Consider the following 15,653-nt stretch of genomic DNA (forward strand, 5'->3'; position numbering starts at 1 on the left):
CCGCCCGCTTGGATGGGTAGCTGCTAGCGCGTAAAACATGAAAGCCACCAATGCACAATACAGGTGCCGTGAGTACACACTGTACAAAAAAAAAAAAAACGTAGAAATCGTTGAAGATATTGACCCGTGTAGACCTCCCTGTACCTACGCCATCGGAGCAGGTGTGGCCGGCGGCGTCAGCAGTCGCTGCCGACTCTCGCGCGGCAGGTGCTTGATGCTCGCAAGTAGCTGCTTTGAGAATAGATGCGATGAAGCAACGGGTGAGGATTGAAGCCAGGCATGTGCAGTGACTGAAATGCGCCTCTGTAAGCAGGGAACGTCTTGTTATTCACGGAGTGAACGAGTACATGCGCAGCGGTTTCAGCATCCCGTTGTTTCATCGCAGCCGAGCACTCCTTCCCTTGGTGCACACGAGATGGCGCCACCAGTCTCATGTCGGCGAATTTTTTTTCGTCAGCCGTCGCTTCCGACGATGCGGATTTCGATTCATTCTGGCAGAATTGGCAAAACATCTGGCTCAGAACGTCGTACAAATGACAAATTATGGTCAAACGGCACCTGTGCGCAAAACTACAGCGTGAACAAGTACGCGAGAAAGACTACCGCTGCCTGCCGTTTTCACATGCGCACAGCAGACCCTCGGCATTTTGCGGCGTTGACACGGCTGCTCCACACATCAAACTACAAATCCACGAGATGAAAGACGAGGTTTTCGAACAGCTCACATGAGGAAGCGGTACGAATAGGATGGTCGTACAAGGAAAGCGCGTTGCTGCAAACGTCAACTCGCCCCTTCGCGCGCTCAGTGTGGACGATCGCTCGCAATGGGCCTCGAGGTGGGTAAGCGTGACGTGATATCCGGTTTTGCCAGAGCTTTCGGAGGAGGCCGGTAGGTGCTGTGATTTGAGAAATATTCACTAAAATAATTACTTTTCGCTCACTTCTCCTCAGAACGAGTGTTGTTTTGGTCGCTCTCGGTGCGACAGCTATCACTGGAGACAGAAATCTCGGCGACAAATTTTTTATTCACTATCCCTTTAATGACCATCGGTTATCTTCCCTCCTCATTACATGTCCGGCCCATGCCCATTTCTTTTTCTTGATTTCAACTAAGATGTCATTTACCCGCATTTGTTCCCTCACCCAATCTGCTCTTTTCTTATCCCTTAACGTTACACCTATCATTCTTCTTTCCATGGCTCGTTGTGTCGTCCTCAATTTCAGCAGAACCCTTTTCGTAAGCCTCCAGGTTTCTGCCCCGTAGGTGAGTACTGGTAAGACACAGCTGTTATACACTTTCCTCTTGAGGGATAGTGGCAAGCTGCTGTTCATGATTTGAGAATGCCTGCCAAACGCACCCCAGCCCATTCTTATTCTTCTGGTTATTTCAGTCTCATGATCCGGATCCGTGGTCACTACCTGCCCTAAGTAGATGTATTCCCTTACCACTTCCAGTGCCTCGCTACCTATCGTAAACTGCTGTTCTCTTCCGAGACTGTTAAACATTACTTTAGTTTTCTGTAGATTAATTTTCAGACCCACCCTTCTGCTTTGCCTCTCCAGGTCAGTGAGCATGCATTGCAATTGGTCTCCTGAGTTAATAAGCAAGGCAATATCATCAGCGAATCGCAAGTTGCTAAGGTATTCTCCATCAACTTTTATCCCCAATTCTTCCCACTCCAGGTCTCTGAATACCTCCTGTAAACACGCTGTGAATAGCATTGGAGATATCGTATCTCCCTGTCTGACGCCTTTCTTTATTGGGATTTTGTTGCTTTCTTTGTGGAGGATTACGGTGGCTGTGGAACCGCTATAGATAGCTTCCAGTATCTTTACATATGGCTCATCTACACCCTGATTCCGTAGTGCCTCCATGACTGCTGAGGTTTCGACTGAATCAAATGCTTTTTCGTAATCAATGAAGGCTATATATAAGGGTTGGTTATATTCCGCACATTTCTCTATCACCTGATTGATAGTGTGAATATGGTCTATTGTTGAGTAGCCTTTACGGAATCCTGCCTGGTCCTTTGGTTGACAGAAGTCTAAGGTATTCCTGATTCTATTTGCGATTACCTTAGTAAATACTTTGTAGGCAACGGACAGTAAGCTGATCGGTCTATAATTTTTCAAGTCTTTGGCGTCCCCTTTCTTATGGATTAGGATTATGTTAGCGTTCTTCCAAGATTCCGGTACGTTCGAGGTCATGAGGCATTGTGTATATAGGGCGGCCAACCTTTCTAGGACAGTGTTCCCACCATCCTTCAACAAATCTGCTGTTACCTGATCCTCCCCAGCTGCCTTCCCCCTTTGCATAGCTCCCAAGGCGTTCTTTACCTCTTCCGGTGTTACTTGTGGGATTTCAAGTTCCTCTAGACTATTCTCTCACCTTATCGTCGTGGGTGTTACTGGTACTGTATAAATCTCTATAAAACTCTTCAGCCACTTGAACTATCTCATCCATATTAGTAACGATATTGCCGGCTTTGTCTCTTAACGCACACATCTGATTCTTGCCTATTCCTAGTTTCTTCTTTACTGCTTTTAGGCTTCCTCCGTTCCTGAGAGCCTGTTCAATTCTATCCATATTATAGTTCCTTATGTCCGCTGTCTTACGCTTGTTGATTAACTTAGAAAGTTCTGCCAGTTCTATTCTAGCTGTAGGGTTAAAGGCTTTCATACATTGGCGTTTCTTGATAAGATCTTTCGTCTCCTGCGATAGCTTACTGGTTTCCTGTTTAACGGCGTTAACACCGACTTCTATTGCGCACTCCTTAATGATGCCCATAAGATTGTCGTTCATTGCTTCAACACTATGGTCCTCTTCCTGGGTTAAAGCCGAATACCTGTTCTGTAGCTTGATCCGGAATTCCTCTAGTTTCCCTCTTACCGCTAACTCATTGATTGGTTTCTTATGTACCAGTTTCTTCCGTTCCCTCCTCAAGTCAAGGCTAATTCGAGTTCTTACCATCCTATGGTCACTGCAGCGCACCTTGCCGAGCACGTCTACATCTTGTATGATGCCAGGGTTCGCGCAGAGTATAAAGTCGATTAGTCTAGTCTCACCATTCGGGCTCCTCCACGTCCACTTTCGGCTAACCCGCTTGCGGAAAAAGGTATTCATTATCCGCATATTATTCTGTTCTGCAAACTCTACTAATAACTCTCCTCTGCTATTCCTAGAGCCTATGCCATATTCCCCCACTGACTTGTCTCCGGCCTGCTTCTTGCCTACCCTGGCATTGAAATCGCCCATCAGTATACTGTATTTTGTTTTGACTTTACCCATCGCCGATTCCACGTCTTCATAGAAGCTTTCGACTTCCTGGTCATCATGACTAGATATAGGGGCGTAGACCTGTACAACCTTCATTTTGTACCTCTTATTATGTTTCACAACAAGACATGCCACCCTCTCGTTAATGCTATAGAATTCCTGTATGTTACCAGCTATGTTCTTATTAATCAGGAATCCGACTCCTAGTTCTCGTCTCTCTGCTAAGCCCCGGTAGCACAAGACGTGCCCGCTTTTTAGCACTGTATATGCTTCTTTTGGCCTCCTAACTTCACTGAGCCCTATTATATCCCATTTACTGCCCTCTAATTCCTCCAATAGCACTGCTAGACTCGCCTCACTAGATAACGTTCTAGCGTTAAACGTTGCCAGGTTCATATTCCAATGGCGGCCTGTCCGGCCTGCTTATCGCCTACTAAAAGCATGCAGTATGCTACCAATGGCACTACGCACCATGCGCTGTAAGAGATAGGTGAAGATGCTTATCGCAGTAGGTTTGGCAGTGATAGCTGTGAATGCGGCGTGCAACAACCAGAGCGGAGATTTGCTGGCACCTGAATGAGAAACTGTGCGCACTGTTGCTTTCATGTGAGAGGGGTGGCTATATACTGTTCTCAATTATGCACCCCTGGTGCCTTTTCTTGTTCACATGTTCTTGTTACTCTTCCTTCAGAAAAGCATTTGCTTGAGTTCTTTTTTTTTTCTCATTTTCTTTTTTCTTTTTCATATGCAGTGCATGAGCAACACCCCCCCTCTCACCGAGTACTTCACGACGGACCGGTACCTGTCGGAGCTGAACGACAGCAACCCACTGGGCATGCGAGGCGAGATCGCCAAGTCCTATGCCGATCTCGTCAAGGTCATGTGGTCTGGAAACTGTTCCAGTGTCATACCCAGGCCCTTCAAGGTGATGTCACAAACATGCATATGCAGCACTGTCAGTTGCTTAACCTGCTACCGTGTTGATGGCCACAGCAACAGCACGTCCTCATACCTGCTCCTGTAGCTTAGTGGTTATGAAATTTTGCTGCTGAGTTCGATCCCGGCCATAGTGACCACATATTGATGGGGGTAAAGTGTAAAAATGCTCATGTAGGTAGATTTAGGTGCATGTTAAAGAACCCCAGGTGGTCAAAATTAATCAAGAGTCCCCCGCTAGGGTATGCCTCATGGTCAGATCATAGTTTTGGCATGAAAAACCCTAGAATTTTTTTATTATTGACCTCTCGTCTGCACAATGTGCCACCTCTACAGTCACAAAAAAGATCCCTTTAATTTCTCTGATGCTGAGCAGAATTGAACCTATCACAAGGGTTCTTCAAGGGCAGCAACCTGATGCATTAGCAAGCTGTGCAACCAATGCACTGGTTATGTGCCGCTTTTCAATGAACGCCTTTTACGCCAACACTTTAGCGAGCTGCGTCATGAAACTGGGCATGCGCAGCTCTTCAATGACCCTCTTGCCAACTTGGGTCACTAAGTGTGTGGCAAGCGAGGGAACAATTGTAAACCTTTGACGGAACCGGCACGCCATGCTTGTCGTCTCGGAGGCCACACGTGGGCTTTTTGGCCGTGCCACTAGATGGCGCAGCATATCCAGAAAGCAGTACTCGAGAGGAGCCTGGTGCTTAGTTTTCACACGCACTGGTGTGCTGTTCATATTGGAGGCCATGTGCAGGCTTCATGGCGGTGGTGCTAGATGGTGCCATGCTCTTAGGGAAGCGTGGAGGAGGAGTCTTGCTGCAGTTACACGCCTCATACCTAAATCGTTTTGATGGTGGCAATAGGTTTCGCAATGTTGATTCAATGCTAATGCATTACCATCAACAGGCATCGTGAGATGAGTTCTGCCACATTTCTTCTTTTTCTCAGCTAGCAAAGATGCTTCTAGTTGAGAATGTTCCTCGGCTATATAAATACAGTGAACAGTAATTGTTTTGTTAAGTATTGCCCAATCACGGTTTGTAAAATGATAGTGGTCTGTTGCTTTCACTCACAGTAGTGCATAATATGTTATATATTGTGTGAAAGAAACAGGGGAAAAGCTATTGTAATTATACTGGGTATTTGGCGTAACTTTAGCCGAGAATTACAAAAAGAAAAGCTGTAAGCCACAGATGGGTGAAACTAACGGCATATTATTTGCCATCATGTGGCAGTCCTCAAGGTATTTTTATACAGTAGAACCCCGTTGACACGTTTTCAAAGGGACCGTGGAGAAATTTACCAGCTGAGAAAATGTAACCGTGAGGAAGGCTGCAAATCGCCACAGCACGACATCGTAGAGTCCGAGTGGCTGCCAGTGCAGTTATTAGATGTCTCGGGGCTCGTACTTTTATTAAGGGACATGTACAGTGTTCCATGACAGTGGCCCCTACCGCAGTATTGTGTGTACGCTTCACCCCATACCACGGTTCTACTGTGCTGAAGCTGAATAAAGAGAGCCGGCAATTGTCAAATGGCAAATAAGGCCCTGTACCTGGCAGAATTGGCCCGGTGTGCATGGTTCTCAGTAGATTTTAACCTATGTGCGCTTTTTCAGATGCTTCAACTACTCTGTGCATGTTTTCTCCCAATGTTTGTGCAGTGCCTGGCCTGTGCAACTTTGTTCGTTGTTGCAAACTTAGGTTGCTTGTTGCTTGCTGCAAAGAATTGGTTGCTTGTTGCAACATGCGAGAGCCAATTTCTCCCTGCACTGTTATATTTACGTGGCGGCCACTTTCAAATGCAGTGTAAGGTGTGGGAACGTTACAGAATGGTGCTGTATCAAATGGGAATATAATACAGTGGAGTCTCGGGGATACGAATCTCAAGGGGCGGCGAAAATATTAGTATCACCTGAAAATTAGTATCGCCTAAAAACGAGAACAGTCGCAGTTTCGCCTGAAAAGCGAAGCAACGATTGCGATACCAAATTAGTAGGTAGCTATACGGAGTAAGGATAGTAGTTTTATCGGCCATATAAACTTGCAGACATTCGCTTACTAACTAAATTAAAGGAGTACTGACACAAATTTTTGATCTTGTTTTTTTCTGCTGCAGTAAGTAGCTAATGACCCACTAATCGCTGCACGAAACAGCATTGGCTTCAGTGCGGGACAGGTAATTATTTGGAGTCTTGTTTGTAGCGACCAGTCTAAGTTTTGATTTGAAGAGCAATGAGATCGGCCAAAGAGCGAATGTAAACGCAGCTGGACATGTGATCGCACAAAACTGCAATGTGCGCACGCCAGCGCGAGAACTTTGTCTTGCTAAATTGTCTGCTACGCCTGCACATGCCTTGCGATTGGATTGGACAAACTTTATTAAAGGTCCTGCTTTGTGATGTCTTCACCATGATCGTCGTCCAGCGGTGACTATTTCCTGCTTGCGGTAGTCGCTGCCGAATTAGACCTGGCCAACCACATTTGATTGGATTCACTACAAAGCAGTGACTCGGAAAGTACGACTAACGATGGCTATCAATATGCATACGGACCAGTAGAAGTAGTATTCATTGAGGGCACTTTGGGAATGAAGCATGTTCCAAAGCAGGACGCAAAGCGAGGTAAAAGTCGACACAGCATCAGGCTTGGGGGTACGTAGTCTTGGTGGAAGATCATCGGACTGCTCTAAGCTCAGCCAGTTTTGTTTATACCAGGCACGCTCGAAATGAAACGAGCAAATCTGGCTGCTTTTCAGCGGGGTTCATTCTAAGCGTGCAGCGACGTGCACTAACTCAGACCTCTTCTGCCACTTATCGACGCCAAGCAAGCCAAACGAGCTGGCGATCACTCGCTAGCCGTCGTATCCAAGGCCTACAGCCCTTGCGACCCATCCGCAGCTGGTAACAGAGCATCTATATTCGTTGGCACAATCAACGTCTGCACATTTATGTTGCTCATAAGGGACAATACAGTTAGTCTTCCCGACGCCGTTGGTAGCGATGAGAAAACACGTTAGCCAGGCGAGCCGCTTCGCCGAGACGATTGCAGCGGTAGCTGCGCTGACTGCTTGCGAGTCAAAATCACGCCAACGATTTACTATATTGCGCAACATTTTATAACATGCACACTTTCGAGGTCACTTAGAGTTATTTCGTGTCAAACAAATATTAGCCGAGTTTTGTGCCGCCGTCAGCGGCGAAAAAGTCGGCGCCACGACCAGGACGATCAGAGCGGCAAGAAACTTGCTCACAGGGCCCGCCCCGACGGCAGGAAAAACTTGTGACGTAGTGTTTTCTCGTCTGTTTACATTCCTTTCTTGTAGATGTCGCAAGGTGCTGGGTGTTGCGGTTGGCTGCGTGCACATACTTTAAAATGGATTTTAAATATGTTCTAAGCTGTATTCGCTATTGATATTTTGCAGACGATGTGTGTGTGTTCACATAAATTGATCTCGCATGTTAACTTGACTTCGAAATTTTGTTTGAGTACTCCTTTAACAAGCACGGTGCCAAGCGCACACAGGTAAACATGAACACATCTCGCTTGAAGACCGCGGAAACTAGCCGTCAAAACGCTGGAGGGAGGAATCGCAGCACCAGCAGCGAGTAAATTGACCTCCGTGCACCTGTCACTTCAAAGCGAACGAAACTCGAAAGCATAGCGCATACGAAGGTACCGGCGCTATGCGCACTCTGCAAACATTGCGGATCGTTTTCAAGATACGGCGCCTGTACGGCCGAGCCGTAACAGCAGCTGCCGCCGGAGGATGACCCCCCCCATTGCAGTTGCCCCATATCTTGCATGCAGCAGGAGAAAGTGCGCTTTTGCTCGGCCATCTCACTGGCACATGCGAGAATGAACCGTATTTGCTGGCTCACGCTCGTGCACTTTCGCTCGCACATACAGCATAGGGCTCTCAGCGACGATTTTATCGCTGTTGGACTTTATATGGGAAATAAAAGATGGGAGGGGTCAGGGAGAACGAACAGGCATAGAGGGGGTGAAATGTTCTGTTGTTTGGAGCAGCACCTCGCCCACTGCTATTGTAAACATGCCAAGAGGAGGATTACCGTTGGAGGGGCGGAGGACTGATTGCTTTCGAGCCTCCACGCATCCACGACCGCAACGAAAATCCCGACCAGTCTGGTGTCCTGCCCCCGTCGCTGTCATCTGCTCGCACCTCGCGTGTTCATATCACTGCATCAGAGTGATAAATTTGTACAGATCATCCGAATTTTTTTACAATGTACACAATGCACTAAGGCATGAAAAAGGCATGAAGGCATGAAAGGCTCTAAGGTATGAAAAAGCATTGTGTACGAATTCAGTATTCAGAATAGAACATAAAATCTGGGTTGTGAAGGTTGGAGTTTTAGCTGCAAGTCTGTCATACTTGCCTGGAAAAGCTTATCCTTGTGCATACTTTGACTCAACAGATATATTAAGGCAGACATTATCGCAAGGGTTGCGCATCACTTGCACCGGAGTGATAAATGTGTACGGATCATCTGAATTTTTTACGTTATGCACAATGCACTTTGGCTGGGAATTTCCAAAAATTCATATTGCTATGAAATTCGTATCAGCCGAATTCATATCGCCGAAATTCCACTGTACATAGTAGTCAATGGGATTTAGGTCAGGACCACGAAAACACAACATAGCAGCCAAGAAAACGCAACAGCAAGCAGCGTATCAATGGGGTTCCACTGTATTCCACTTAATTAGTTGATTAACTACAATGAATTATGAAAGTTCTTTTAATATTCACTTTAGGCCCAAGTGTGTTTCATTATGTTCTACAGGGGGTGCAGAAATGCTTGGTCCACCTTCTTGTGGCAGCGTACCTTCTGTATGGTGCTTTCTTCCTGCAAAATGTGTATATTTTTCAAAATATGTGACGACGCTCATGCACTATCAAATTGTAGCGCTCTCAATCGTGTTTCAAGTCAAGAGAAGGGAAGGACAAGAGAGGATGGCAGAGGAGGTGGTATGGTGAAATTGTGAAATTTGCAGGTGTCGGATGGAGCCATTTCGTGCAAGACAAGGGTAATTAGAAATTGTTGAGAGGGAGTTCCATCCTGCCTTGGACATAAAATGGGATGATGATGACAGTATCTTAAAATAAGCGAAGAGCGATCATATGCACAGGTTTTTGAGTGGATAGGGGCACATCTTGCAGATGGCGGTGGGCCGGTTCGCACCACAGTTCTCTGGCTTCCAGCAGCAGGACTGCCAGGAGCTGATGGCCTTTCTTCTGGATGGCCTTCATGAAGACCTCAACAGGGTCATCAACAAACCTTACATCGAGCTCAAGGACAATGATGGACGGCCTGACGAGGTGTGTTATGTGAATGCTTGGCACAACCAAATTCTGAAAGCCATGCGTCATTTGTGTTGGATTTCTTTGAAGTAGTGCATCATAAGAGGGGCCAGTCTCTAAGGCATGAAAAACCAATGTGTGCGAACTTCAGCATTCAGAATAAAAAATAAAGTCTGGGTTGTGAACGTTGGAGCTTTAGCTGCAAGTCTGTAATACTTGCCTGGAAAAGCTTATCATTGTACTTAACTCAACAAATGTACTAAGGCAGACATTACCGCAAGGGTCGTGTGTATAGTTTAGAATACAGTCAACTCTCGTTACAACGGACCCTGATCTGAAGTCCGCAATATTCGAAACGCCCCATTTCTGAAACTTTCGTCGCGATGTCTAACAACTTTATTGCAAAGGGTGAGTGATGAACTTCCAAAGTAAAAAAAACGAACAAACAGTTTCACCCGAAAGGCGAAGCATTGATTGCAATAGCAAATTAAGCAAGATAAGTGCGGCCGCAGCAACGAGCGAGCTCATCTTTGTGCTATATATAGTTTCAATGTGAACTAAACGTCGAAAGCACAACACATATGAAGCTACCAGCTCTGGGTGCACTTTGTCCACATCCCAGATTGCTTTGAAGATACGGTGCCCACATGAGTGCGCACTTTGTCCACATCTCAGATCGCTTTCAATATACGGCGGCTGCGCGGATGAGCACTTTGTCCACATTGCAGATCGCTTTCAAGATACGGCAGCCACGCCGTAAGCAGAGTAGAACCCCCTCTCTCCTCCCCCTTGCACTCTGCAAAAGACTGCGTTTCCGCCCGCCTTCCTCCCTCATGCGCGCGATATTGAGCTGCAGGCTGACCCTCGCAAATCATTTGTCAGCCCGTGTCGACAGGGCAAAAGTATGTGTTAAACAGCCGATCTTGAAAAAAATTGACGCCAATTTCGTCAGCTGCAGCCGATAGTTCATTGTAGCGCAGTCCATTAAAAGTGAACTTCGTTGCATTAATAAAATAGGTAGAACAAACTAAGGCTGAAATATGGTCCATTATGTTAAAGTCTGTTGTACGTGGGTCTGTTGTAACCAGCATAGACTGTAATAATAGTTCTGAAGATTTTAAAACAAAAACATCCGCTTTAGCAATGCTAATTTGAACTTTGAAGTAAAATACGAAATTTTGGCCATTCTTAAAGGGCCCCTCACCAGGCCACCTAGTAAATTTCTGTTATATGCTGAAAGTTCTTACGTGCCCTCTAAGGCTGCTGCAAGAATTTTTCATATTGGTTCATTAATAGCTGAGATAGAAATATTTCAGTGCCACGAACCCATGATTTCAGGAGGCAACTGAGAGATACTCTCTCCACTTGCCCCATCTAGCCTCCACAAGTGAAATTCCTTCCCTGCGTTCGCTCATACCAGAAGTCGAGGATCACGTGACGTATATGTCACGGGCCCCACCTTCATTTCCTTTTTTTCTCCCCTCGCTTTCTTGCTGTGCGGCGCACTAGCACTGACAACGTCATGCGCAAGCTGTTGCGTTTGTCTTCTTTCGCGCAGCATACGATCTTGCGCGCTGTGCATGAGAATACTTAACTAGCGGTATAGGTGAGTGCTACGTGAATCCTGGGGCAGACACAAGCGGTTCATAGAGCATGATTGTGTGCTAGAACATGACTGCACGATGCAGGAACATGCAGACAAAATGGAAGTGCACCTCTCTTGCTGTGGTGTGAAAACAAGAACACGCAGACATTCGGTTTGTGTGCTTTATTATTTCTCTAAACTTTAATTTGTCTATTGAAGCAACAGATTACACAAACAACAGATGGTGCCTTCAATAATTGTCAGTCATGTGTCACTACGAACGACATCACAGCACTGTGATCTACATAGGCGCACTTGTGCGATTGAAGCTGACTTTCCGGCAGGGGGTGCGGCACCCAGGAGAACGGCTAGTGGCTTTCGGTTTGAAATTTCAGCTCTTTCTGCAGCACATAGCAATGTGTGCAGTAAAGCCTCATTAAACTGTACCCACTAAACAGTAGTTTCGCTTTGACAGTAATAAAGTCAAATCCCTGACTCGGCGACCATTTAACATAATGTGTTTATCCGGAAAAACCGTACCAGCTTATTGCGTACGTATCGGTTAACACATAGTGTTTCCACTTTTCGTCACGCAATCATGGCGGTTCGTTGTTCCCAACGGGTGGCCCGGCAGAACAAGCCTCGGAGATTGGAACAACGGCTTCCAAGCGCCCTGTGGGTTTTGCGTGTGAAGCCACATCATCATTTCGGTGCCGTGCCCGAGAGTGTTGTGGCGTCGTGCAAGCTAGGACTCGCATCATGCCGAAGCTCGGACGAGAAACACCGGGTGCTCAGCATAGAAGAAAAATTGGACATAGCTCGTGCTATTGAACGTGGCACGAAGTTGGCGCTGGCACGCGACAGGGATATACCGTTGACTACGTGCGTGGCGTTTGGAATGCGAAAAAGTTGCTCGGCGGCGCTGCTGCGACCGTAAAGAGATGTCAGCTGAAGGTACGACTTTTTGCTTTCGTTGCCTCTGTTGTTGCCAAAGTGTCACCTAACGACAAGTGATGAGGACGATACGGAATGCGACAGCACGGCGATTCAGGCCCGACAGTGGCAGAAGATGCGAGTTACGTCAGTCTCGTGAATGCAATTGTCGTGACGAGAACAGCAACATGCAATGAAAAAGGTGCCCTGCAATTTCTGCAGTACTACCGCGTCTGTGCACGGAGGATTTGCAATGCCAACGAGGAATCTGCCATGCGAGTGTTTGCTGAGAAGAGGGGGCTGGCTGAATAGCTGGCTTGCAGCTTCAGTAAGTTTGAGGCCGCTGTCGTCCCTGCTAGGCCACCGCAGCATCAAACAAAAATAACACTTTTGTCGTGTGAAGTGAATAACTACTGCATGTTTTTGCCCTTTCTTCACACTCTCTCTGAGTTCTGTTTTTGACAGGCAAGTGGGCGATCTTATGCTATTTCAGTTAAGCAGTACTACTGTTTAGTACCTACTTTTTGCGAGCTCGGTTTAACAAGGTTTCACTGTATTACTTAGCAGGCACGTTTGTTACCGTGCGTTGTATGCACGACGCTTGTCAGCACAAAATAGCCAGACCTGGCTAGGGGCCCTTTAAGGAAAGCCTCACCTTGGTGAAGTGGTGGCTGTGCTGCTTGGTTAGGACGAGTCCTGAATGCTTTTGCGCCTGTCCTTCTTTCGCACTTTGTCCTTAGGTGGTGGCGCATGAGGCGTGGCAGAACTACCTGATGCGCAACAACTCTATAATCGTGGACATCTTTCACGGGCTGCTCAAGTCTACGCTGGTGTGCCCAGACTGCCACAAGCTGTCGGTGACGTTTGACCCCTTCTGCTATCTGTCCTTGCCCCTGCCTTACAAGAAGGAGAAGCCGCTTGAGCTCATCCTCATTCGGGCAGACCCCTTTGAAAAACCTATCAAGGTAGGGGATCTTCTGGTGGGAGCCGGAAGGTTTTTGGCATATTTGGCATAGAGGTTGCATTCCGTAGCACAGCTCCTTTTATGCAGATGTTTCCTTTGCATAGTCTTCAGTAGCTTGATGCAAGCAAAAGGAATGCCATTCATCATCTTTTTAATAAAGCATTGTCAACCAAATTGTAGATTTTCTTTGTTGCATCTAGTAATCCGTAATGCAGATGAACCTCATTGTAACGAGCACAGATATAACAAGTAAATCTTGGCCATGCTTTACTTTAATGAGTATATTGTACTGCTTAAATGAAACTGAATATGCCAGATCTGAGATAATTATTGGTTACAGCAGAGCAAGTACAGTCGCTGACAGATTGTTGAGACCCCGATTATTCAGAGATGCTTGATTATTTGGATAGCTCCGTGGCACTACCACAGGCTCCATAGATTTGAGGTATAAGGACAACCAAAATTTTGGACAGCTTACTGCGATTGGTGTGATAATTCAGACTACGTTTGCACTACTGTGTTCTAATTTGGCCGCCAAGTTAAGCAGAAATAGCTATATTTTCATTTTGATACATCTTCAGCCATTTCGCTCGCATCTCCTCGAAACCGAAGTTATTGAAGCCTAGTCGATCTAGTACTCGTCAATCGTGCCCAAACTGCAGTACAATATGTACAAGCCACTAAGTTGTAAAGGCCACCGCTACTATGAATTTTTTTAATGTCTGTAAAGGCTGCATTCGCGATTTGTGTGATTTGGTGTGCGAGTTTCCTTCTGCTCTTACCAGCCACATTTCATGGCCAGCTGATTCCGTTAATAATGGAGGTGGACTGTCGCTCTCGCCACTGAGGAAGCGCGAAAAACGTAAAAGGAAAAGTAACATAAAAGGCATTGCTAGAAAAGCGTGAGTACAGGCAATGTAGGCCAAGGGCAAGTGTATGTGCACATAGTAATGCGTTGACAAACTTGGGCCATATTCTGAAATGATTACTTTCAAAGGTACTTTCAGTTTCGTGATATTTCGCGTGACTAGCACGTCACTAATTTCCTGGCTAATCCGGTATTTTTCACTCGATCGGGTGCTTCGACGGTCCCTATTGAGTCTGAATTATCTGTTGGTGACTGTGCTTGTGTTAGCTCGCAGCTCAGCATTTAAACTAAAGCAAGGTGTGAGAGTGGGCTAGTTAGTATTCCATGATGTAACCAGCGCAAAAGGGGACGCAGAGCACAAGAGAGGCAACAAGGACAAGGGCCGACTTCCAACTGGCGTTTATTACAAAAATGTATGAATATATAACCTCGCGCACTCGTTCGCAACCAGATATAAATGTGCAAGTTTACACGAGCACCACAAAGCAACAGGAACGCCGGGGACCGCCTTAGGCCTTGGTGCACTCTTGTTGATTTGTGGTGCTCATGAAATGCGCATGAAATATGATTTGCTCAGAGACGCCGTCGCTTGCGTTGCGATTTGGACTCCCCCTAGCGCCACCCGATCTTATCTGCCTCATATGCGTCTGAGCACCGGGAACTGTCCGAATTAGCCGAAGTATGATCATCTATGTCCGAATTAACGAGTTTCGTGCTATAGGTTTATGTACAAGTTTGATGGTACCAGATGGCGCGACCAAATTAACCAAATTTCTTAATTAATGGGGGCCTAATTAATTAGGTTTTACTGTACACATAATTATGATAGGACCACAGCATCAGTTCAAATTAACGAGATTCCACTGTATTATCGTTAAAAATGATTTTAGTGTGGTGGGTTGAATTCATTTTCTTGTTCCAGGAATTAATTTCACTCCTGACCTGGCTTTGATCCCTTTGCAGATAAAGGTGACTGTTTCAAAAATGAGCACCATCCAGGATGTGTGCAACTCCATATCTCGGTTGATGGACATCCCAGCCGACAGGGTCAGTAGCGACGACTACTACTGTGCGCTCTTTCAGCTACCAGTCTTGCTTGATTAGAACTGCTGATCCCACCATAACTTAAAACAAAAGGCATTTGCAACACCCAACCGTTTATCTTTTTTTTTAAATAAGTTGAACCTGGTGTAACTGTATGAAAGAAAAAGGGGGGGGGGGATTTAAAGGACATGTTGCTCTCTGCACCCTGTGCACGCAGTGAACCTGACCACATACGTATCTGCAAAGATGCGACTAACTGCATGCACACTTGACCATGTTTACAGGCATGGTTACAGGCAGTGTGAACTTGACAATGGGTCTGGAACAGCAGAACATGAGTGCTTTGTGTTCCTGTAATGTTTTTGCTGCCTGCAACCACACTCAAATGTTCCGGATGCTCTGGCAGTCTCCATTCTGGTTCACTTAGTTCGCTATTTCGAGTATGCTCAGAGTCAGCGTTTTGGAACTCAGCACGAAAGCCGCCCTGCTGTGTCAAGTTGACTGTCACAAGTAGCTTTCATGTTTGTGCACAGTTTATTTAGCTGAAGGAATGCGCAGAGAAAAGTACAAAGAGGGACACCTTTGACCAATGTCAGCACACACATAGTGTAGTTCCTACGAGCAGACTCTTCTGCAGTCTGTGGTTGATGCTTCCGAGGAAGGGAGGCATTTTTGTTGAAAACTGTGGATGTTTTGAATTATGTCAATAGAATCG

The 15,653-nt window shown here is 46.2% G+C and overlaps 1 protein-coding gene across 2 annotated transcripts in view; it reads left to right on the plus strand.

Annotated features, from left to right (window-relative positions):
- Positions 1-15,653, plus strand: part of LOC126522559 (ubiquitin carboxyl-terminal hydrolase 15-like) — a 70,191-nt gene that overhangs the window by 16,237 nt on the left and 38,301 nt on the right. For both annotated transcript variants that reach the window (XM_050171327.3, XM_050171328.3), the window contains exons 9-12: positions 4,029-4,202; positions 9,404-9,562; positions 12,803-13,027; positions 14,858-14,941. In XM_050171327.3, coding sequence (XP_050027284.2) covers positions 4,029-4,202; positions 9,404-9,562; positions 12,803-13,027; positions 14,858-14,941 — 642 coding nt within the window. The remainder of the gene's footprint in view (positions 1-4,028; positions 4,203-9,403; positions 9,563-12,802; positions 13,028-14,857; positions 14,942-15,653) is intronic.

This window comes from Dermacentor andersoni, chromosome 6, assembly GCF_023375885.2.
Source record: "Dermacentor andersoni chromosome 6, qqDerAnde1_hic_scaffold, whole genome shotgun sequence".
In the NCBI taxonomy this organism is placed as follows: domain Eukaryota; kingdom Metazoa; phylum Arthropoda; class Arachnida; order Ixodida; family Ixodidae; genus Dermacentor; species Dermacentor andersoni.